Source organism: Hypanus sabinus, chromosome 14, assembly GCF_030144855.1.
Source record: "Hypanus sabinus isolate sHypSab1 chromosome 14, sHypSab1.hap1, whole genome shotgun sequence".
Classification (NCBI taxonomy): domain Eukaryota; kingdom Metazoa; phylum Chordata; class Chondrichthyes; order Myliobatiformes; family Dasyatidae; genus Hypanus; species Hypanus sabinus.
This window is the reverse complement of record NC_082719.1, coordinates 83471133-83495846: the sequence shown is the minus strand read 5'-3', so window position 1 is coordinate 83495846 and position 24714 is coordinate 83471133. Positions and strand designations below refer to the sequence as shown.

The 24714-nt window shown below is 39.5% G+C and overlaps 1 protein-coding gene and 1 long non-coding RNA gene across 2 annotated transcripts in view; one reads left to right on the top strand and one right to left on the bottom strand.

Annotated features, from left to right (window-relative positions):
* Positions 1–24714, top strand: part of golph3a (golgi phosphoprotein 3a) — a 91512-nt gene that overhangs the window by 55606 nt on the left and 11192 nt on the right. Inside the window, exons 2-3 of the mRNA XM_059989570.1 lie at positions 3551–3682; positions 13197–13311. Coding sequence (XP_059845553.1) covers positions 3551–3682; positions 13197–13311 — 247 coding nt within the window. The remainder of the gene's footprint in view (positions 1–3550; positions 3683–13196; positions 13312–24714) is intronic.
* Positions 13711–24714, bottom strand: part of LOC132404951 (uncharacterized) — a 42554-nt gene continuing 31550 nt past the window's right edge. The window contains exon 3 of the long non-coding RNA XR_009515720.1: positions 13711–17261. This is a non-coding gene — a long non-coding RNA (uncharacterized LOC132404951). The remainder of the gene's footprint in view (positions 17262–24714) is intronic.

Here is a 24714-nt window from a genome sequence, read left to right as displayed (position 1 = left end):
AATTCCTATTAGCTGTCTGAATAATTTTCAGCACAACTGAATAAGGAGAAACATTAGTTTGGTGATGCCTCAGACTTAGAGTTTTTTGGCTTAATTTGAGAACTCTGTGACTGAGCGGTGATGGTGAAGTCATTGGGGGGAGTACTGCAGCCATAAATGGTGAGTGTTTCCCATGTAATCATTTGTCCAACATGCCAGGCAGCAGGGCAAAGACATTTGGAAGGTCAGAGCTCCTAATTTTTAATTAATGCGTTTCACAGAATGATTGTCATGGAAACCCTGTTAATGTTTCTCAGATGTGTTTTTTGTTTGGCATAAAAGTCTACCCAAGAGTCTTCAGCTTGAAATGTCAACTCTGTTTCTCTTTCCACAAATGCTGCCTTACCATCTATGTTAGCAGCAATTTCTGTTTATTTTTGTTTGGATTTTTGTAATCTCATTTTTGAAAACCAAATTGGAATAATTGAATTCTGGAGATGAGATAAGAGACTTTCTGTGGCATCTAGGAAGCATTTGAGTGAGTTCGGCATCAAGGAGCCCTGCTAAAACTGAAGTTGATTCACATCAAAGGGAAACTGCTCTGGTGCTTGGAGTCATATCTCACACAGAGACATGCTTATGGTTGAAGGTGATCAATCAGCTCATTCTCTCAATATCACTGCAGGAGTTCCTTTGAGCAGTCTGCTGGGCACAGCCTGACCTTTTTTCCAACATAAGGTCAAAGATAAAGATGTTCATGGAATGGACAACATTCAGCTCCATTTGCAACTCCTCAGCAAATGAAGTGTTCAAGACAGCATGCGACAAAGCCTAAACATTCAGGCATCAGGATGGAAAGTGGCAAGGGACATTTGTACCAAAAATATGCAAGGCAATAGCCATCACCCCCCCCCCCCCAAATTGAGAGCTTAATCACAAATCCTTGGCATTCAATGCATTACCATTGCTGAGTTGCCCAACTTGTAAATATCCTAGGCTCGCCAGTGACTTGAAACTCTCAAGAGATCAGTCCCATAAATGCCATGGGTACAAGAGCGGCTCAGGCTGGTGTTCTGTAGTGAGTGACTTGTCTCCTGGCGCCCCAAGAATTTTCCATCATAATCTGCAATACACAAGTCAGGATTGACCAATGAATATTGACAGCAAGACACACAAAATGCTGGAGTAACTCAGCAGGCCAGGCAGTATCTATGGAAAAGAGTACACAGTTGACGTTTCGGGCTGAGATCTTTCACCAGGACTGTGATGAACTCAACAATGGTAATACACTGACTGCAAAGGATTCATGATTTCCAATATCTCAAGATTTTCTAATGTTTGCAATAAATATTGACTGCTGGATCATGAAAATTTAAAATAAAGGAACAAGGGAGGTGCCTTCCCTCTAAATCCTACTTCATCATTTAATAACATAAGGGCTGATCTGATGTTATAATCCGAGTCTTCACATTCCCATCTCTACAGTAATCTCTTTGATTCTCAAGTAGCTGTCTACTTTGCCTGAAAAATATTCAAAATGCCCATTGCCCCAGAGAAAGAAAGACTTTGGGTCTTCTGAGGGGCAGAAAAAACATTGCCTCATCTCTGTCCTAAATGAACACCACCTTATTTTTGAGTTTTGTACCCTATTTCTAGATTCCTCAAAAAAGAAAACATCCTCTGTCAATCCACCCTATCAAAATCCCTTAGGATCTTGATAAGGCATATCCCACTCTTCGTAATTCCAGTGGATACAAGCCTAGCCTGTCCACACTTTTCTGCTAAGATAATCCTTTATTTTCAGTTCATCCTCTGATCTGCCTTCAACACAGTAACAATCTAACACAAATAAGACCACCCTTTATTCTTTATGTGGGCTCACCAGTGCCATATAAAACTGAAGCATAACCTTCCTATAGCTTAATTCAGTTCCCTTGACGATAAATTATATTCTGGATATTGAAAGTTCTGCTAGGTGGCACAATAATATCAGCGCCAGAGTCCGAGCGAAGGTTCCCGAGTTCTAATCCAAGTCGGGTTGAGTGTCGAGCTAACAACTCAGCCTTGTAAAAACAAGAATATCCTGCTACGGAAACACCATCAAAAGGCAGTGCCCCGATAATTCCACTGCCGTGTTAAGGGCTATTCTTCTCTTATTTAGATTTTGAAATACTGCAATCTGAAATTTAAAAAGAAAATGTTAGAAACAATGGGAAGTCCTAAGAAAGGATTTTTCAGCTGTAACATCCATATACAGTACATTTCACAACCTGACTTTTTCAAATTCTTTTTGGCTTTCTTAATTACACAGACTACCCGCATGTTGACCTTTTATAAATCATGTACTCTATACTCAGATCTCTGCATCTCTTAACAATCTCTTACCATCTAGACAATATGATTTTTACTTATTTATTTTGATGCATTTGTGCTCTTTTAACCTATTTAATGTATCTGTATGCTCTTCGCAACTTGATTTCCTACCTACCTTAAGTGCCCCTGCTCAAGTCAATTACGTAAATTGTAAAAAGATGAGGTCCCAGAATCAAGTCAAGTCAAGTCAACTTTTATTGTCGTTTCGACCATAACTGCTGGTACAGTGCAAAGTAATCAATCTGATTACTGATCTGATAAAGAATTAATCTCTGGCACAAAATTTTTTAAATCTTAACAATCAGAAAAAGGGTTATTCATGCCTACTACTTCCTCTTAGCCAGCCAAATTCTATCCATGTAATTACATTACTCCCTACACCATGTGTTTTTCCTCTATTAAGGCTAGATGCAACAACTTTTCAAGTGCCTTCTGGAAATCTTGATATAAATAGCAATACTGCATTTTCCGCAGGACATGTTAGTCCAAAAGAACTCCAATAAATAAATCAAACACATTATTGTGTCTATAAAATCAGTTGATTTTGAATGTTTATTTTGAACAATTTTAAATAGAAGCTATCACTAAAGTTGCATCATATCTTTAGAGATGGCTTCTAACATTTGTAACATCACAGATATTAAGATAAATGGCTCATAGTTTCTTGCTTTTTTTCTCTCTCTCTCTCTCCTTTAAAATAAGTCACATTTGCTATTTTCTGTAACTTTCCCAAATCTGGCAAATTAAGGGAAGTTAATATCAGTATATTAATTATCTCACTGCTTATTTCCTTTAAGATCTAAGGATAAAGTCTTTCGTTACCCAGAGATGCCAGCTTGCAGCTCCAACAGTTTAGTCAGTGATATTGTTCCGGTATTTTCTGTTCATCCCTCTTCCTATTCCTATTTATGGCTATAACTTGCACGTTCTTAGTAAAGACCACATCAAAATAATTGTTTCATTCATCTGCCAGCTTCTTGTTTTTCATTATCAATTCAGTATCCTGGTCAATGTTTATTCACCAATTAACAATTACTGGAAAATCAAATTATCTAAACATATTGTTGTTTAGGGGAAGTTGCTGTGCACAATGAAATAGAATATTGAACAACCACTTTCATTGTCTGAAAGTGCACTAGGATATTCTCAGAAGGATACAGAGTGCTTAATAAATGTAAATCTTTGTTTTTCCATGCAGGGTTATACATCATTTTGGAATGATTGCATCTCCTCTGGGTTGCGTGGATGCATGCTGATTGAACTGGCACTAAGAGGGCGCTTGCAACTGGAATCTTTTGGCATGAGACGCAAAAGTTTACTAACAAGGAAGGTAGGAGCCATAACAATGAGAAGTTAAATTGTTTGTCTCATAAAAGGAAATAGTTAACTAGTTGTACAATGGCTACCTACTAAATGAAATATTTTAATCTTTGCATCTTTTGTGTTACAGCAATTACTACCTGAAGCTGAATTTATACTTTCTTTAAGTTTGTATTCTGAACAATCTTGTTCTTAAGAAAATTATTTGGACCATAAAACTCAGAGCAGAGTTAGGCCACTCGGCACATTGAGTCTGCTCAACTATTCTATCATGGGAGATTTAGAAACATAGAAAACCTACGGCCCAATACAGGCCCTTCAGCCCACAATGCTGTGCCGAACATGTACTTTAGAAATTACCTAGGTTGGCCCATAGCCCTCTATTTTTCTAAGCTCCATGTACCCATCCAGGAGTCTCTTAAAAGACCCTATCATATCCTCCTCCACCATTGTCACGGCAGCCCATTCCATGCACTCACCACCCCCTGCGTAAAAAAGCTTAACCCTGACATCTTCTCTGCACATATTTTCAAGCACCTTAAAGCTGCCCTCTCATGTTAGCCATTTCAGCCCTGGGAAAAAGCCTCTGACTATCCACATGATCAGTGCCTCTCATCATCTTATACAACTTTGTCAGGTCACCTCTCATTCTTTGTCGCTTCAAGGAGAAAAGGCCAAGTTCACTCAACCTATTCTTGTAAGGCATGTGCCCCAATTCAGGCAACATCCTTGTAAATCTCCTCTGCACCCTTTCTATCATTTCCATGTCCTTGCTGTAGTGAGGTGACCAGAACTGAGCATAGTACTCCAGGTGGTGTCTGACCAGGGTCCTATATAGCTGCAACACTACCTCTGACTCTTAAACTCAATCCCACAGTTGATGAAGTCCAATACGCTGAATGCCTTCTTAACCACAGAGTCAATCTGCGCAGCAGCTTTGAGTGTCCTATGGACTCGGACCCCAAGATCCCTCTGACCCTCCATACTGCCAAGAGTCTTACCATTAATACTATATGCTGCCATCATATTTGACCTACCAAAATGAACCACCTCACACTTATGTGTTGAACTCCATCTGCCACTTCTCAGCCCAGTTTTGCATCCAATCAATGTTCCACAGTAACCTCTGACACTATCCACAACACCCCTAACCTTTGTGTCATCAGCAAATTTACTAACCCATCCCTCCACTTCCTCATCCAGGTCATTTATAAAAATCATGAAAAGAAAGGGTTCTAGAACATATCCCTGAGACACCACTGGTCACCAACCTCCATGCAGAATATGACCCATCTACAAACGCTCTTTGCCTTCTGTGGGCAAGCCAGTTCTGTATCCACAAAGCAATGTCCCCTTGGATCCCATGCCTCCTTACTTTCTCATTAAGCCTTGCATGGGTTACCTTATCAACTGCCTTGCTGAAATCCATATACACTACACCTACTGCTCTACCTTCATCAATGTGTTTAGTCACATCCTCAAAAAATTCAGTGAGGTTCGTAAGGCACGACCTGCCTTTGACAAAGCCATGCTGACTATTCCTAATCATATTACGCCTCTCAGCATCTCTTTCATCCCTCTCAATCCCATTTATTATCCATGTCAACCCCATTCTCCTGCCTGTCTGGTCCAGGTGACTTACTATTCAGCTTCCCAAGCATCTTTTTCTTAATAATAGCAGCTACACTCACTTCTGTCCCCTAACACTCTCGAATTTCTGGCCTACTGCTAGTCTCTGTCGTAGTGAAAACTGACGCAAAATACTTATTAAGTTTGTCTGCCATTTCTCTTGTCGCCCACTACTACCTCTCAATATTCCAGTGGAAAATTGGAAATACATACTCTCACCTCTTTTTTACTCATTACATACAGTACTATGCAACAGTCTTAGCCACATATACAGTATATGGCTAAGGTGCCTAAGACTTTTGCACAGTGCTGTGGTAATTTTATGTATTGCACTCTACTCCTGAAAAAAAAAATCATGACATTTGTGAGTGATGATAAACTTGATTCTGGTATGGGTTTCTACTGTGGACTGAGAATGGTAATGGGGCAGGTTGGGAAAAGAGGAAGGGAAAGGGGAGGGAGCAGGAAGTACCCAGAGACATTCTGTAATGATCAATAAAACAATTGTTTGGAATCCAATGGCCTTGCCTGATGTCTCGGGACAGGGTATGTCTGCACCCCCAACACCCCCACCCCCGGCACTCTTTTGCCACCTGTTCCACACCCCTCCCACCCTCGCCATTCTCAAAATTCTTTGTTCCTGCCAGATTTACAAATTTGCTCTCTGCTCCACGTGGACAAATACAGAACTGTGTAAAAGTTTCAGGCATCCTAGATATATATATGTGCCTAAGCCTTTCACACAGTACCGAATCTGAAAAAACAGCTGGTATCCTTTTTTTGAACATTGACTTCTCTAACTTCCATTAATGCCCCTCCTCCCCTTCTTACCCCATCCCTGACATATTTAGTTGTTTGCCTGTTCTCCATCTCCCTCTGGTGATCCTCCCCCACTGCACCACTTCTTTAGCCATTCATTCTCTGTGTTATCATCATATTCCTGCCCTGACTAGCATGTGGTGCTGGGAGTAATCCAGGGATTACTACCTTGGAGGTCCTGCTCATCAGTGCCAATGTGCACCACAACTTCTGGCTACTTACCTTCACTCTTCAGAATCTTCTGTATCTTGGACCATAGTTCCTGGGAGGCAACATATCATCCTGGCTTCTCTTTCATGGCTACAGGATCTGCAGTCAGTCCCCTATCTGTCAAATATTCTCACTATTGCTCTTCGTGTCTTTACCCTTCCCTGCTGAGCCACAGTTCTACTGTTGCTGTGCCCTGATAGGTCATTCCCCCCCCCACATCCTACCTCCAGCGGTATACAAAGGAGTATACATGTTGCAGAGGGGAATGGCTACAGGGGAAACCTGCAGTGACTGCTTGCTCCCCTCATTTCTCCTGTCAGTCACCCATTAACTATCTGAAGCCTGCACTCTGGATGTGACCACCTCAGTAAAAAGACTCTTCTGTACAGTTTTCAGCCTCCCAGATGGTCCTCAGTGCATCTAGCTGTAGCTCCAGTTTTTTTGTCAATCAGCAGCTGAAGTTGCATGCACTTCATGATAGGCACCATTCTCTTTTTAAAACCGGCACGTAAAGTCCACCAGGAACTGCCTCCAACTCGCTCTGCGATCTCTCGCTCCACAGACCGTATATGTATTGTGCTTAAGTAATAAAATCTTGCTGTTTATTAATATTGGATCTACGCAAGCAAAGTAGCAATTGGCATAAAAACAGAAGATTTTGGAAATGCTCTGTTTGTCATCATTGGTGTAAAGAATTGGAATTTTTGTTTCAGGTTTGAAAATTTTCATCAGAACCAGAGGAAAGTTTGTACAAGGAGTGATTGATACGTTCATGGCTTAAGGTAGAAGGAGTCAATTTTAGAAAACCTAGCACATTTATTTTTTAATATAGTCCCCTCCTACATTTACACAGTTTGTCCAGTGGTTATGATGCATGCGGATCCCTTCTTTTTAGAAGTCGGCGTCTTGGATCTCCAGAAGTGGTCAACAGCGGGAGTGATAAGTTCATGGCCTAAGGCAGAAGGAGATGAGTTATATGCACGTGCAGTTCAACTCTTTGAGTGACAATGCAGGAAGTTTGAGGTTAATAACTTAAGTTGCAGAGAGGATTCATGAGGCATGAATCTGATTTATTCATATATCTGATATGGTAAAGCCAGGATTGCTGATATTGTCACACCATTCATTTGATTGCTAGATTAATGTGGATTATTAGAGAAAATGAATAAAAGGACGTGGCAAAAGTGTGAAATACTGGTTAGAACAGAATCTGACACCTGAAACCAAAAGGCTAATGCTCAAATACCCAATTGATCAGGTTGTGCCTCTGGAGAGAGAAAAGCTGAATTGATAGGATAAGGAGCTTACAGCAGAAATTACCTGAAATTGTTAAGTTCAACATTGAGTCTTGAAAGATGCACTGTGACCAGAAGATAAAGTACTATTCCTCAAAAGTGCATTGAGTGTTATTGGGGCTGTTCAAGATGTTTGATGGCTCTGGGTCTGTACTCACTGGAATGCAGAAGAATGGGGTGGGGGGGGGGGTTCTCATTGAAACCTAACAAACATTGAAAGGCCTCGATGGAGAGGAAGTTTCCTGTGGTGGGAGAGTCTAAGGCCGGAGGTCACAGTTTGAGAAGAGATGTGTCCATTTAGAACAGAGATGAGGAAGAATTTTGTTTTAGTTAGAGCGTCAAATTTATTGCCACAGGTGGGTGTGGAGGGCAAAACATTGGGTATTTTTAAGGCAGGGATTGATAGATTCCTGATCAGTTAGGGCATGAAGGGATACAGGGAGTGGAAAGAGGTAGACAATTGGGACTGAGAAGAAAATGCAGTCATGATGAAATGGCGGAGCAGACTCAATGGGCCAAATGGCCTGATTCTGCCCCTGTATCTTATGGTCTTATGTGAAAGAAGGATGAGGCAGAGTAAGAGTATGATGAAGTTAAATTATACACTGGCCTTCCAACTTCCTCTATAGTGTTCCTATTAATTGAAGGTATATATACTATCCTATAACTAACTGTGCTGCAGATAAAATGTAATTTTTTGAATTAAAATTGCAGTTTCCAATTAAATTGGAACTCATCTCTTTATTTAAATCCACTGCCAACTTATTAGATCAAGAAGGTATTAATTATTTTATTTAGAGATATAGAGCGGAATAGGCCCTTCCAGCTTTTCGAGCCATGCTGCCCAGCAACCTTAACAGCCCTGATTTAACCCTAACACAATCAGGGGACAGTTTACAATGTCCAGTTAACCTCCCTAGTATGTCTTTGGATTGTAGGACGAAACTGGAGCACCCATGGAAAACCTGTGCATTCCACAGGGAGGAAGTATAGAGACTCCTTATAGGAGGTGCTAGGATTGAACTCAGAGCTCCGGCACTCCGAATTGTAATAGCATCACATTAACTGTAGTTGGGGGATTAAACAAACATTTATCTCTTTCACCTCAGACGGTTGAGGAAGTTTGGTATGGGCCCACAAATCCTAAGAACTTAGGCACAATTGAAAGCATCCTGACTGGATGCATCACTACCCGTTATGGGAACTGTACCTCCCTTAATCTCAGAATTCTGCAGAGAGTGGTGTAGACAGCCCAGCACATCTGTAGTTGTGAACTTCCCATGATTCAGGACATTTACAAAGACGTGAAAAGGAGGCCCGAAGGATTATTGGGGACCCGAGTCACCCCAACTACTATCTATTCCAGCTGTTACCTTCCAGGAAATGATACCGCAGCGTAAAAGCCAGGACCAACCGGCTCCGGGACAGCTTCTTCCACCAGGCCATCAGATTGATTAACTTGCACAGATTTGAGTGTATTTCTCTGTTACATTGTTCTGTTTATTATAAATGACTATGATTGCACATTACATGTTTAGACAGAAGTGTAACGTAAAAATTTTTATTCCTCATGTATGTGAAGGATATAAGAAATAAAGTCAATTCAATTGACATTACGGATTGGAGGGATAGGATAGATGTTGTACTGGTTATATGGGTATGAAAAAGGATGAGTCTTTCATACAGATTTTAAGTAGTTAGGAAAGAGGTATCAAATGTAGTAATCAGCAACTCAGTGCAGGAAAAATGGATAATGCTGAGGAATGTCTTGACTGCTGCAAAATTCAGAAGGGCCATTTGGATTATTTCTTGGAAAAGTGGGACTGTTCAGACCAAATGGGTTTCTCTTTAGTAGGGGTAGGACTAGTATTCTATACTTGCATTTGATGTTTAAATAAATGGTTTGATTTTTGTCAAAATTTAGAGACTCCTAAGCAGACATGGAAGGGAGATGCTGAGATGGTTCACAAGTGGAAGGAGCCTCAACAAGGGGAAATAGTTACAAGTTAAGTCAGCATAAAGATGTGCGGGAATTTCTTTTTGCAGAAGGTGATGACTCAGCTTCATTTGCCCCATCATTGAAATGTACCCACAACCTATGGAATCAGAATCAGGTTTAATATCACCCTTACTGGCAGATGTCATGAAATTTGTTGTTTTTGCAGCAGCAGTACAATGTAATATATAATTTCAAAAAATTGCACAATACATCTGTAGAAATTTGCAGGTGTCTTTGATGACGTATCAAATCCTCCTAATGAAATATAGCCATTATTGTGCCTTCTTTGTAGTTGCATCAATATGTTGGACCCAGGATAGATTCTCAAGAGATATTGACACCCAGGAACTTAAAATTGCTCACCCTCTCCACTTCTGATCTCTCTATGAAAACGGTGTATGCTCCCTTGTCTTACCTTTTCTAAAGTCCATAATCAATTATTTGCATTTACTGACGTTGAATGCAAGGTTGTTGCTGCAACAGCACTCAATTTGCTGATATATCTCACACCTGTACATCACTTTAACAGCATCTGAAATTCTGCCATCAGCAAGCTTATAGATGCATTTGAGCAGTGTCCAGCCACGCAGTCATGGGTATAGAGAGAGTAGAGCAGTGGGCTGAGCACACAGCCTTGAGGTGTACCAGTGTTGATTGTCAGCAAGGTGGAGAAGTTATTTCAGATCCGCACAGATTGTGGTCTTCCATTGAGGAAGCTGAGGATCCAGCTGCAGAGTGAAATACAAAAGCCCAGCTTTTGGAGATACCACATCCTGACATAAGTATTAATATTGTCCAGATGATCTTAGGCAGGCCTGAAGGACTAATGAGATTGCATCCACTGCACACCTATTGTGGTGAAAGGCAAATTACAGTGGGACTCACTTTCAAAGATATTTCATCTTTTGCTCTCAATATTTATTGATTATTTTTCAATATTATTTCTTTTTATATATTTAAACAGTTGTCTTTTGCACACTGGTTGAATACCCAAGTTGGTGGGGTCTTTCATTGATTCTATTATGGTTATTTTTCTATTATGGAGTTACTGAGTAATATGAAATATGAATCTGAGTTGTATACAGGCTTCCCCCACTATTTGAAGGTAGAGCATTCCTATGAAATGGTTCGTAAGCCAGAATGTTGTAAAGTGAAGAAGCAATTACCATTTAATTATATGGGAAAAATTTGTGAGTGTTCGCAGACCCGAGAAATAACCTACCAAATCATGCCAAATAACACAGGAAACCTAAAATAACAGTAACATATAGTAAAAGCAGGAATGATCTGATAAATACACAGCCTGCATAAAGTAGGAATACTTTTCTGCAATTATTGCAGCACTGTCCACCGTAGCGAAAATCTCACTCAAGCGCTCTTGGAAGAAACACAAGGCGCAAGCGCTCTCGACAAGCACTCTTTCCAATAACCTTTAAGCTATGAAGCTGCCAAATCATAACAAATAACACATAAAAATACACAGCCTATATAAAGTCAAAATAATGTACGTCCAGTGTAATTTCACTTACCAGAATTGGGAAGACAGTGAGCACATTCATGATGGTGTGCTAGGCTGACTCGTCGGAGGTTGGGGTGTTGGGACACTGGGGTGTCATCTCATCGTCGTCTGTTTCCATCACGGCAGGCAGGTCACCTTCTTCAATGTCTGCCTGCCTCAATGTCGAAGGTCGAGTTTTGTTGTCTCCTGTGGCTGATGTGGAAGGCTTGAAAAACGACAGTATGTTTGACTGCTTAGCCTCGCGCATTTTTCTATCATACAGTTCTTTGTAAGCACTCAAGCCGTCCTGCAAATATGCCATAAACCTACGTTCCTATCAAAATTAAAGTCATACTTTTCTGCACTAGTTGCAGCGTAGTCAATTACAGCGAAAATCACACACAATTGCTTCACATTCAGTTCCTGGATGACTTCACTTTTGGGCCATTCGCTACTGCATTCGGCTTCAATTGTTATCCCTTCCTCTTCATCAGCTCTTCATCTTTCAGTTCTTGGTCATAGGATGCCAAAACCTCTTCAACATCATCTTCGTCAACTTCCACAAACCCTTAGCCAAACTCACTGTATCCTTACTTCATTCACCATGATAGAAATGTTTTATTATGTCTAGTTTTATGCTAAGTGTAATACCCTTACTACGCTCTTTTAGGCTTTTCTGATACCTTAGAACTCATCTTGCTAATGGATGCACAAAATAAATCGACATAAAGCACAGATGCTCACAGGCACATGTTTAAGCAATGTCAGCTAGACTGCAGTTCTGGGGGAGGAGGTTGGCTGCTCGGTGTGCGCTGCCTTTTTTCGTAACAGTGAAAACACCTTCTGTTAGCGAGAACGGGTAACTAATGTAGGTCTTTCGTAATAGCGAGCTGTCATAAAGAAAACGTTCAAAAAACAGGGGACACCTGTATGTATGGGTAATAAATGTACCTTGGAGTTTGAATCTCTGTAATTTTCTGCCCTGGATATTGAAGGAGGCATGATCATTGGATGTTTTTAAAGAAGAATTGGATACATCTTTGAAAGGAGGGGAGCTAGCACGGAAGACAGATTGAGGCCTGGGTCATATCAAACCTGATCATATTGAACAGCAGAATAGAGTAGAGGGGGTCAGAATACTCTGGTAGTATATCCAAAATATAGATTTCATGTCTATAAATGAATTACAGAATAAATGATTAGTTATTTCCTCACAATTGGGTTAACAGTTAGTACTTTTCTGCTTCTTTTCCCCTTCCTTCTGAAATAGTAGACTCACTGCTACCTTTCAATTCATAGCAACAATTTCAGAATCTATAGAAGTTTAGAAAATGCTAATGAGAGCATCAATCTTTAAAGCCAAGCATCAAAGTCAACAATTCCTTTAATACAGTTTTTTGACTTAATAGTTATTTCCTTAATTTCCTCTCCAGCCCTTTAGTTCTTTAATATATGAGGCTGCTTAAGTGATGTTGTGCCTATTAATAAATGCACAATACTTTCATTATCTGGATTGAAAGGCATTGTCAGACAATGATTCAGTATCTTGTTAGATTAAACGTGCCAGCAATCTTACTTTGCTCTTCTACAGAGAGATCCTGATAACCAATGTATAATTGCCATCAATAAGAATATGTAATTTATTATTGCATTGTGTGGATTCATGTAGAAAATGTTAATTATTTTTTCCATGTACTTAAAGGAAATCAGTTTGTTGGGTCTGCATCAAGATTGCTGTTTCTGCCAGGGTTTATTGTGATGCTACACCAGCCACTTTACTCTGCTCCTTCTTTAGTTATTGATAACTTGGAACTGTGAACAGTTGGATGGTGAATGAGGCAATAACAGACTTGCCAATGAATCCCCTACACTGGCAGCTATTTGCATCTATATTTGACAAATCATTTTTTTCTCGGAGTGCTGCAGGAGATGCCATCTTTTGAAATCATCCCATCAGAACTTTGCATTATCAAGAGAAGAGCATTTGCTTTGGTGGATATTTGGTGGTCATTTAATCACACAAAGGCTTTGAAATATAAATTTTAAAGAAAGCTTGTTTGTTCAACTCTTTTAGGTTATCTGTAAGTCAGATACCCCTACTGGAGATGTATTGCTTGATGAAGCCCTGAAACATATTAAGGAAACACAACCTCCAGAAGCGGTGCAGAGCTGGATTGAACTTCTCAGTGGTGAGTCGGTAAAAAGAAAATCACAGGATGGAGCACAACCTGAGGGCACTAATGTAAAACCAGATTGATAAAAATGCAAACCAGTCATTTCAAGTATTGTACTACTTTTAATGTATAGTTTTTATAATGCAAACAGCATTTTTGTTTAAATGCAATCTACCCATGGAGATGAAGTTTTGTTATCTCACACAAACTGAGAGTGACTGCACTGCTAGCTGATCTGCTTCTTAATACCTCTTGTGTCCTGGCTCCTGTCCTGACAGAATCACAGATAAGTACAGCACATAAGCAAGTCCTTTGGCCCATTTAGTCCATGCCAAAACCACTTAAGCTCTGTATCCCCATCAACTTGCAGTGGGCTGTAGACTCACCCCCCCCCCCACATACCCCTACCATCCACGTACCTATGCAAACTTTTCTTAAATGTTGAAATCGAGCTCGCATGCACCACTTCTACTGGCACCTCATTTCACACTCTTACAACCCTCTGAGTGAAGAGATTTCCCTTCATGTTCCCCTTAAGCTTCTCACCTTTCACCCTTAACCCATGGCCTCTGGTTGTAGTCCCACCCAACCTCAGTCGAAAAAAACCTGCTTGCATTTACCGTGTGTCTGTGTGTATCCGTCATAATTTTGTATATGCTATCAAGTCTGTTCTTAATCTTCTACATCCTAACCTGTTTAATCTTTCCCTTATTATTCTTTCCTGTCCAAACTCAGCAACGTTCTTGTAAATTTTCTCTGTACTCATTCAACCTTATTTGCATCTTTTTTGTGGGTAACTGACCAGAGCTGCACACAATACATACTCCACATTAGGCTTCACCAACATCATATACGACTTTAACTTAACACCCCATCTCCTGTACTCAGTACATTGATTTACACAGGCCAATGTGCCAAAATCTTTCTTTGCAACCCAGTCTACCTTTGACGTCACTTTCCCAGGTCCCTTTGTTTTACTACACTCCTCAGTGCTGTTTCGTTCACTACATAAGGCCTATCCTGGATGATCCTACCAAAGTACAAAACGTCACACTTGCCTGCATTAAATTCCACCTTCCATTTTTCACCCGATTTTACTAGTGATGCAAATCCCTCTGCAAGCCATCATAGTCTTCTTCACTTGTCTACTGCACCCCCAATCTTGGTGTCATCTGCAAATTTGCTGATCCAGTTAACCACATTATCATCTAGGTCATTGATATAGATGACAAGCAACAAAGGACCCTGCACTGATTCCTGCAGCACACCACTAGTCACAGGCCTCCATTAAAGGCAAACCCCTACTACTACTACTGTCTGGCTTCTCACACAAAGCCAGTGTCTAATCCAATTTACTACTTCATCCTGAATGCCAAGTGACTGAACCTTCTTGACAAGCTTCCCATGCAGGACCTTGTCAAATGCCTTACTAAAAGTCCATGTAGAGAACATCCACTGCCTTGCCTTCATCCTCTTTCCTGGTAACTTCCTCAGAAAAGTTAGATATGACCTACCATGCACAAAGCTATGCTGACTAGCCTTAATCATTTCATGTCTCTCCAAATACTTATATCTGGTCCGTTAGAATACCTTCTCTAATAACTTTCCCACAACTGATGTCAGGCTCACTGGCCTATAATTTCCTTTTTTAAACAACAGAACAACATTGGCTATCCTCCAATCCTCTGGTACCTCTCTTGTTGCTAAGGATGTTTTAAATATCTCTGCTAGGATCCCGTCAAATTCTGCACTCTTCCCTCCCTTAGAGTCCGAGGGAACACCTTGTCAGGCCCTGGGGATTTTTCACTCTAATATGCCTCAGGGTAACAAACACCTGCTCCTCTGTAATTTGTACAGTGTCCACGAAGTTATTGCCACTTTGCCTCACTTCTATAGACTCTGTATCAGTCTCTTGAGTAAATACAGATGTAAAGAATTAATTTTAAGATCTCCCCTATCGATTTTGACTCCACAAACAGATTGCCATTCTGGTCTTCCAGGGGACCAATATTGTCCCTTGCAATCCTTCTGCACTTAACCTATCTGTAGAATCCCTCAGGATTCTCCTTCACCTTGTCTGCTAAAGCAAATCCATGCCCTCTTTTAGCCTTCCTGATTTCTTTCTTAAAGTGTTCTCTTGCATTTCTTACACTCCATAAGCACCTCATTTGTTCCTACTTGCCTATACATGCTATGCACTTCTTTTTTTCCCCCTCTTAACCAGGGCCTCAATATCTCTTGAAAACCAAGGTTCTCTACTATCCTGTTCTGACTTCTTAGATTTCACCGTTTGTTTCTCTTTCTGCCGTTCATGGTCATGCCTTTAATTGTCCAAGCTCTTTATAACTCCCTCACTTAACCTCTCTTTATTCACCTCTCTTCATATGCCTTGTTAGGTTTATTGGCATTGTTGTGGATTTCCTCGGGACATTTTGCACTCTAAAAGCACTGTATAAAGATGGATTATATTATTAATCACATTTGTTATTGTAGATGAGATTTTGTTTGCACAGTACTCTGCATTTGCAGTTGTGTCCACATGGTGTCACCATAAGCCAGTTTATTGGGAAGATGTTCTTTGTGATCTTGTTAATTAGATTCATAGAAATTGATGGATTGCACAGTGATACTATTTCACTGTTGCATTTTGAGAGAAAAATTGATTAGAATTAATGGGATTATTTCTACTCGCAAGATTCCAACCTAACTTATTTAAAGTTGTCTGGTTTATATTACAGTTTCACTCTGCTGTGATCCACCTTGTGAATGTTGTTCTGCTCATAACACTTTTTTCTCCTTGTACTCCTTTTTGCCTCAAAATGCACAATAGCATCAATAAGTTGAATGTTAGCCAAAAGTTTCCAAAGAAACTCCTCTGGTCTTTTGCCTATAAACAAATCTTGTTTTGAATAATTTTCCTTTTTGAAGTCCAAGATGCATGTTGCATTTAAAGACGCAGTACATTACTGTCAAGAAAATCTATTTACTGATGACACTCTTGCCATACGTACCTTTTATTAGGGACTACAAATTGTCACATGTATATTGAAATATGCAGTGAAATGCATTGTTCACGTCAACAACCAACACAGTTCAAGGAGGCAGCCTGCAAGTGTTGTCCTGCTTCCGGCACCAACATAGCATGCCCACAACTTACTAACCCTAGCTCATCTGTCCTTGGAACGTGTGAAACCCACACAGTCATGGGGAGAAGGTAGAAGCTCCTTGTAGACAGTAGCAGGAATTGAAACCTGATCTTATACCTAGTGCTGCAAAGCATTATGCTAACAGCTATGCTGCTGTGCAACCCTCAAGTGATCTTGTCATTAGCTGAAACTCTGAAATCCTGCCCCATCTAGTTGTGATTGGCAGTGGATAATTAAATAGCTAATAGGAAGTGGCATCTCTAAGGACATCCACATTCTCAGGAGCTGAAGTAGTTGTGACCACGTTCAGTCAGAAGTGCTGAGTAGGTAATCCTTGGCTTCCTTCTGAGATCTCCACCATTCACCATCTTTTGCCAATATAATTCACACCAAGGAGAAGCTGAGAAAACTGCTAAAAAAAAAACAGCTTGAAAAGGCTTTGAGACTAGACACCATCTCAGCATTAGGACTGAAAATGTGTGTTCCACTTATTTCAAAACAATTACAAACAGGCATTGAAGTGTGCTGCATTGCTTTTTCTCGAGTTGTTTAACTTGAGAATCGGCAGCAAACTCTTCCCCACCAAGAGAGCGATTTGCTGAGTACCAAAACCTCCGACAGCTGTTCTGCTGTTCCTGATACTCCATTTTCTCCCGCAATGCTTTAGTCAGTGACGCCGTGAAGCCCCAGAACCCGAAAGTGTGCTCATCTTCGAGGCTGCACCCTTGGAATATTCAAAAACGAGTGGATACCATCACCACAAGGAACAACAGTTTGAGTGCAGCTGCAGGTCAAGGGCACTGTCAGAACCCCATCCACCTTAAAAAGGGAAAAAAGAGACATTAAAGGTAGAAATTAAGCTGATTCCATAGATGAGCTTGAAAAAGCTGCTCTCTAGCACCATCAGTGCTCCGCTCATACGTTTGATGGTTTACAATGAGTTATGGCAATTCTGCCATTAATAATAACTATATACTTTATTATTTAGGCTGGTTTTCTAAGTGCAGAGTGTTCCTTGGAAGTTATGAAAGGAAAAGTTTGATATTTTTATTCATCAGTTTTTTGGGAAGTATTCTGACAATATGAGAAATTGTATGAATTTAAACTTGATTAAGTGACGTAAACTTTGTTGACCATGCTAACAAGTGGCACTAGTTGGAGTATATAATGGGGAATTACTTCACCATTATAGTCTCCAACAACAATGGGATTGAGATTAAAATCATGAGAAAATAGTGCTTTCCAATCTCATTTTTTGATTGCTTTATTCCAAAGTAAATTTTTTTGAAAGCCACTGAATAGTTCTAGTTCTCATGTAGTTTTACGTTTTTCTTTTTGTCTTTGTTACTTGGAGGAGCAGAGGGATCTGGGGGTACATGTCCATAGATCCCTGAAAGTTGCCTCACAGGCAAATAGGGTAGTTAAGAAAGCTTATGGAGTGTTAGCATTCATAGGTCGAGGGATAGAGTTTAAGAGTCGCAAGGTAATGATGCAGCTCTATAAAATTCTGGTTAGGCCACTCTTGGGGTACTGTGTCCAGTTCTGGTTACCTCACTATAGGAAGGATGTTGAAGCAATAGAAAGGGTACAGAGATTTACCAGGATGCTGCCTGGTTTAGAGAGTATGGATTATGATCAGAGATTAAGGAAGCTAGGGCTTTGGAGAAAAGGAGGATGAGAGGAGACATGATAGAGGTGTACAAGATATTAAGAGGAATAGACAGAGTGGACAGCCAGCACCCCTTCCCCAGGGCACCACTGCTCAATACAAGCGGGCATGGCTTTAAGGTAAGGGGAGGGAAGTTCAAGGGGGATATTAGAGGAAGGTTTTTTTTACTCAGAGAGTGGTTGGTGCGTGGAATGCACTGCCTGAGTCAGTGGTGGAGGCAGATGCACTAGTTAAGTTTAAGAGACTACTAGACAGGTATATGGAGGAATTTAAGGTGGGGGGGGGGGGTTATATGGGAGGCAGGGTTTAAGGGTCGGCACAACATTGTGGGCTGAAGGGCCTGTACTGTGCTATAGTATTCTATGTTCTATGTACTTTGTCATTCTTTTAATATTTGTGATGTTTCTAGGTGGCTTTGTAAATACTGTAAGTAGAAACACATTCTAGGACCATAAGGACGGCACAGTAGTGTAACAATTAGTACAATGCTTTACAGTATCAGCAACACAGGTTCAATTGCCGCCACTGCCTGTAGGGAGTTTGTACGTTCTGCCTGTTGCCGAATGGGTTTCCTCCGGGTGCTCCACTTTCCTCCCACAATTCAGAGGGATAGCAGTTGGAGGTTAATTGGTCATTGTCAATTGCCCTGTGATTAGGACAGGGTTATATCAGTAGTTACTGGGCAGTGCAGCTGGAAGGGCCTTCTCTGCTCTGTATTTTAATAAATAATTTTTGAATTGAATTGACTTTATTTCTTACATCCTTCACATACATGAGGAGTAAAAATCTTTACGTTATGTCTCCATCTAAGTGTGCAATGTGCAATCACAGTAATTTATAATAAATAGAACAGTCCATGTAATATAGAATACACTCAAATCAGTGTGAGTTCATCAGTCTGATGGCCTGGTGGAAGAAGCTGTCCCAGAGCCTGTTGGTCCTGGCTTTTAAATGCGTATATGCATACATTGAGATGTAAGAGCAGAATTAGGCCATTCAGTCCATCAATAGAAATAGTAGTAGCATTATTTATATAGCATACATTAAGATGCGGGCTCAAAGTGCTTTACATAGTTTGTAAAGAAAAACTGATAGTCATAAAAAATACATGACAAAATTAAAAACCGTAAGTAAAGACCAATATATAGAATAAAATGTAATTGAATATTTCAAAATTATATGAATATAATCATCATCAGCAGGCATTAAGTAACCCTGTAAGTAGGCCAAATTTTAAAATGTAGAGCTTGTAGAAATGTTTTGAAATGTTCCGCAGTTCTAGCCTGGTGTATCTCAGTCAGTAGAATATTCCAGATTTTTAGTGCATAAGAGCAAAAATTTATATCATCAAAACTTGTATGCTTGGTTCTCTGGACACTTAAGCAAACCAGTATCCACAGGTTTAAGATTACAATTAGGGATATACAATGCCATTAAAAAGTATTCACCCCCCCCCTCCCCCATAGTTATAATGTTTTATTGTTTTACAACATTGAATCATAGTCGATTTGATTTGGCTTTTTTGACACTGATCAGCAGAATAAGATTCTTTTGTATCACAGTGAAAACAGCTCTACACAGTGATCTAAATTAATTACAAATATAAAACACAAAAAGAATTGATTGCATTAATATTCACACCCTTCAATTTTTCCTCCTCCTCTACAAAAATGCTCAAGCTCTGTCAGGTTGCATGGGTATTGTGAGTGAACAGCTCCTTTGAAGTCCAGCCACAAATCGTCAATTGGACTCTGACTTAGTTACTCCAGGACATTAGCTGTTTTTAACCCATTCCTATGTAGCTTTGGCTTTATACTTGGTGTCATTGTCTTGCTGGAAAACAAATCTCCAACATCATAGTTTTCTTGCAGACTGCATCAGGTTTTCCTCCATGATTTCCCTGTATTTTGCTGCCGTCATTTTACCATCTACCTTCACAAGCCTTTCAGGGCCTGCTGCAGAAAACATCCCCATAGTATGATGCAACCACCACCATTCTTCATGGTAGGGATGGTGTATTTTTGATGATGTGCCGTGTTTAGCTTATGCCAAACGTAGTATTTAATCTGATGGCCAAAAAGTTCACTTTTGGTTCATCAGACCATAGGACCTTCTTCCCGCTGATTTCAGAGCATCCCACATGCCTTCTGGCAAATTCTAGCTGATATCGCTTGTGAGTTTTTTTCAACAGAGCCTTTCTCTTTGCCACTGAAGCTTGTAACTCCACCAGAATTGTCATAGGTCTCTTGGTGGCCTCCCTCACTAGTCCCCTTCTTGCACAGTCACTGTTTTTGAAGACAGCCTGCTCTAGGCAGATTTACAGCTGTGCTCTATTCTTTCCATTTGTTGATAATTGACTTAACTGTACTCCAAGGGATAATCAGTCTCTTGGAAATTTTCTTGTATTCATCTTCTGACTTAAGCTTTTCAATAACCTTTTCACAGAGTTGCTTCAAGTGTTCTTTTGTCTTCATGGCGTAGTTTTTGCCAGGATACTGACTCGCCAGCAGTTGGACCTTCCAGATACAGGAGTATTTTTACTACATTCAGTTAAAACATCTTGATTACGCACAGGTCTCCAAAAACTGATCTCCACTTAACAAATTCTGTGACTTTTAAAACCAATTGGCTTCACAGTGCTAATTTAGTGTGTCTTATTAAAGGAGGGGGGTGAATACTTATGCAATCAATTATTTTTTGTTTTGTATCTTTAATTAATTTAGATAACTTTGTAGAGATCTGTTTTCACTTTGACGTGGAAGAGTTTTTTTCTGTTGATCAGTATAAAAAAAGCCAAATTACATCCGCTCTGATTCAATGTTGTAAAACAATAAAACATGAAAACTTCCAAGGTTAGGGCGGGGGGAGGCATGATTACATTTTATAGGTACTGTAAGGGGATCGACTCCCCAAGACATACTAGATTATTTGGAGAATTATATACAATTGAGAGCGTTTAAAAAATGATGTTAAAGGACACAGGCAGCTAGTGTAATTATGTCAAAACTGGTGAAATATACTCAGATTTTCTTTTTTTGATTAAGATTCTTGCTGCATTTTGAACAAGCTAGAGTTGATTTATGTCTTTCTTAGGCAGTCCTGAGAAGAGGTCATTACAGTAGTCTAATCAGCTAAAAACAAAGCATGTTTCAATTTTTTGGCATCTTGAGATGTTATTAGAAAGATGCAGTGTTCCTTGAATGAAAGAATGCAGTCTTAATAATATGGTTAATGTGTGATTTGAAATTTGGCTCAATCAATAATAACACTTAAATATTTTACTTTTGGCTTGATTTGTAAGGCCGGATGATCAAGTTTATTTCCGAGATTCTCACATCTTTTTGTTGCTACCAATGACCAAAATTTTAAGTCTGCACTGCCATTCCATCTTGGCTGACTTATCAACCCTTATTTTACACTTGAAAATCCAAGACCAGTGGCATTGATTTCATCACTGCCTCTGCCATTGATCTCAGTATCTGTCAGTTTGTCAATATCTGTCACCACCTCCCTTTGAAATCTGCTACAATCATAGACCTTCATAAATGACAGGATAAGGTTCCTTTTTCGGATTGGTCAGCATAATTTAGATTTTTAATCTGTAGCCACTGAAAGCCCCATAGGACGACAGTGCAAGAAGGCACAACACCCACCACTACCTCCAATCATCTACATTCAGATAAGGTATTTGATTACCAGCAACATCTGTATATTGACAGTTTTTGTATTAAAAGCAACATGTCATGAATGCATGTTGAATGTATGTGACTTGAATCAGAGACTAAATCTCATGATGATTTTATAGGAATCGTAACAATTAATGTACAGAAACAGGCCATTTGGCTTATGACCGTGGCAGCCAAAAATGAAACTGTTAATTATTCTCAGCTTGAATCCATCACTTGAATATCTTTTGCTTCTTACAAAAATCTGATTTTAATTTTTCTGTGCATTCTATTTATGAAATAAATCTTTTTTATTGCACAAAAGAAATCCTAGAGCAGCATGATGTGGTGAGTGTTTTTATAATGTTCTAATTGAAATGAGATAAAATACTGCTTTAAAGTTTGGCTTTTCCTACAGCTGCTTGGATTGATTTTGCACTCCATGATAATAAAAGAAGGAAAGATCAATAAGGCTGCTGTATTTGTTTGTCTGAGTGACACATAGGGATAGGTTGGAACATAGCAATGTTTTGTCTTGGAATGTGAATTCTTTTTAAGTTCCATCCAGAAAATTTATTTTAAGTGCCAGCAATGAATTATGACTGTTAGAGAAAATAAAAAAGAGCTAAAACAGAAGAGAATAGGATTTTTTTTTACAGAATTAACTTACTAACTTAGAGTAGCTTTTTGTGTGAGTGAGTTAACCAACAATTAAGTATTAACAAAAAATAAATTCTCATGAGGCTTTTGAAATGTTTGGCTTGAACTGTTTCTCTAAACTCAAACTTTACACAGTAAGTGTAAGCAATTCAATTGAAAGTAAATCACCAATTCCTACTGGGGTATTGCAGTTGTGAAATTAAATCCTTTTTAAGTTTTAAAAAGTAATTCACTTGCACAAAGCCTGCTTTGATTCATAGAATTATGGACTTTTTTATGATACAAGGGATTATTTGCTTCATGCCAGCTTCATGTAGAGCAATTTATTCAGCTCCATTCTCAAGCTCTTTGCCTATGCTTCATATTATTTTCCTTGAATTGCCTACCTGATTCCTTTTTGAAAGCAGTGATTGTTTAGACCACCCTTATGGGCAGTGAGTATTGTATCATAATTACTTATGGAATATGAACATTTCTCTTCTGGTTACTACTGTCTTCTATCCATTATTTGAATTTGTGCTCCCCTTACTTTTGAATCATCTACACATGAGAAAAGACCTTCTCTTTTTAAAAACTTCAATGATCTGTACTCTTTAATATTTTCTCCAGTGAAATCAACCCCAGCTTCTCCAGGCTAACTTTGTAGTGAATCCCTCATTTCTGGAAACATCCTGATAAATCTTGCCCCATCCTCTCTTTGTATCCTTTATAAGTGTGGTGACTCCTCAGAAGCAGATCTAGTTATGTCTCCTTCTCTGTTGAGGTGAAAGTAATTAAGGAAGCTCTCCTGCTCACATCAGAAATTCTACCTCTCATCTCAGTCAATATTGGGGTAACTGATGTCACCCACTATTACTGTTATTCAGTTCTTACACATATCTACAGATTCACTTGATATTTTCTCTTCTATCTCATTATTACATAGAAACATAGCAAACCTACAGCACAATACAGGCCCTTCGGTCCACAAAGTTGTGCCGAACATGTCCCTACCTTAGAAGTTACTAGGTTCACCCATAGCCCTCTTATTTTTCTAAGCTCCATTTACCTATCCAGAAGTCTCTTAAAAGACCCTCACCTATCCACCTCCATCACCGTTGCCAGCAGCCCATTCCACACACTCACCACTCTCTGAGTAAAAAACTTACCCCTGACATCTCCTCTGGACCTACTCCCCAGCACCTTAAACCTGTGTCCTCTTGTGGCAACCATTTCAGCCCTGGGGAAAAAGCCTCTGACTATCCACACGATCAATGCCTCTCATCATCTTATACACCTCCATTTAGTTACCTCTCATTCTCTATCACTCCAAGGAGAAAAGGCCCAGTTCACTCAAGCTGTTCTCATAAGGCATGCTCCCCAATCCAGGGAACATCCTGTAAATCTCCTCTGCACCCTTTCTATGGCTTCCACATCCTTCTTGTAGTGAGGCGACCAGAAATGAGCACAATACTCCAAGTGGGGTCTGACCAGGATCCTATACAGCTGCAACATTACCTCTCGGCTCCTAAGTTCAATTCCATGATTGATGAAGGCCAATATTCCATATGTTGTCTTAATCTTGTTGATTAGTAGTCAATAGAATATTCCAGTAATACCTTTGCTTGCTTTTTGCATGTTAACTTCAATGTGATGGATTCTGCCCATGTTTGCTAAAGAGTCTATTCTACCTCAGTCAGATCTAACATAACACTTGTTTTTCATCTGTGTTTCCAGGAATATAAGGAGACTAGTTTTTCGCTTATTTTTCTGAGTCATGTATTTAGTTGTCACAAAACATTACATTCCCACATTTAATGGCTCAAATCTTAGTCGCCATTCTTTGTGTCTTTGTGCACACGCATCTAATCCCGCCTTTGTTTTTCTCATTGTCTCACATACTCTACTTCTACCAATAACAGAGCAACTTCCTATTCTGGGGGCATTCGAGAACAAACATCCATTGTGTACCTTATATATAATAGTCTTTTATATAATAGTGATTTTATTTGCTGATAGGTGTTGGTCCTTATTCTTCAGCCAATATGGTTTAAACTCTTCCCAGACATACTTTGTGAGGGCATGACTTTTTTTTAAAGTATATGTGTAAGGAACATATATATAATAAGATCCAGATTCAAGACATATTTCTTTGTACTCGGTTTATCAGTAGCATTCAGAATCAAACAATAATGTATAATTGAATAATGTATGTTTTGACTTGTCACCTGGCACATATTTATCAATTATTAGCCCCAAACTTTTGTTTCTGAACAATTAAATGACTTGAAAACTTTGT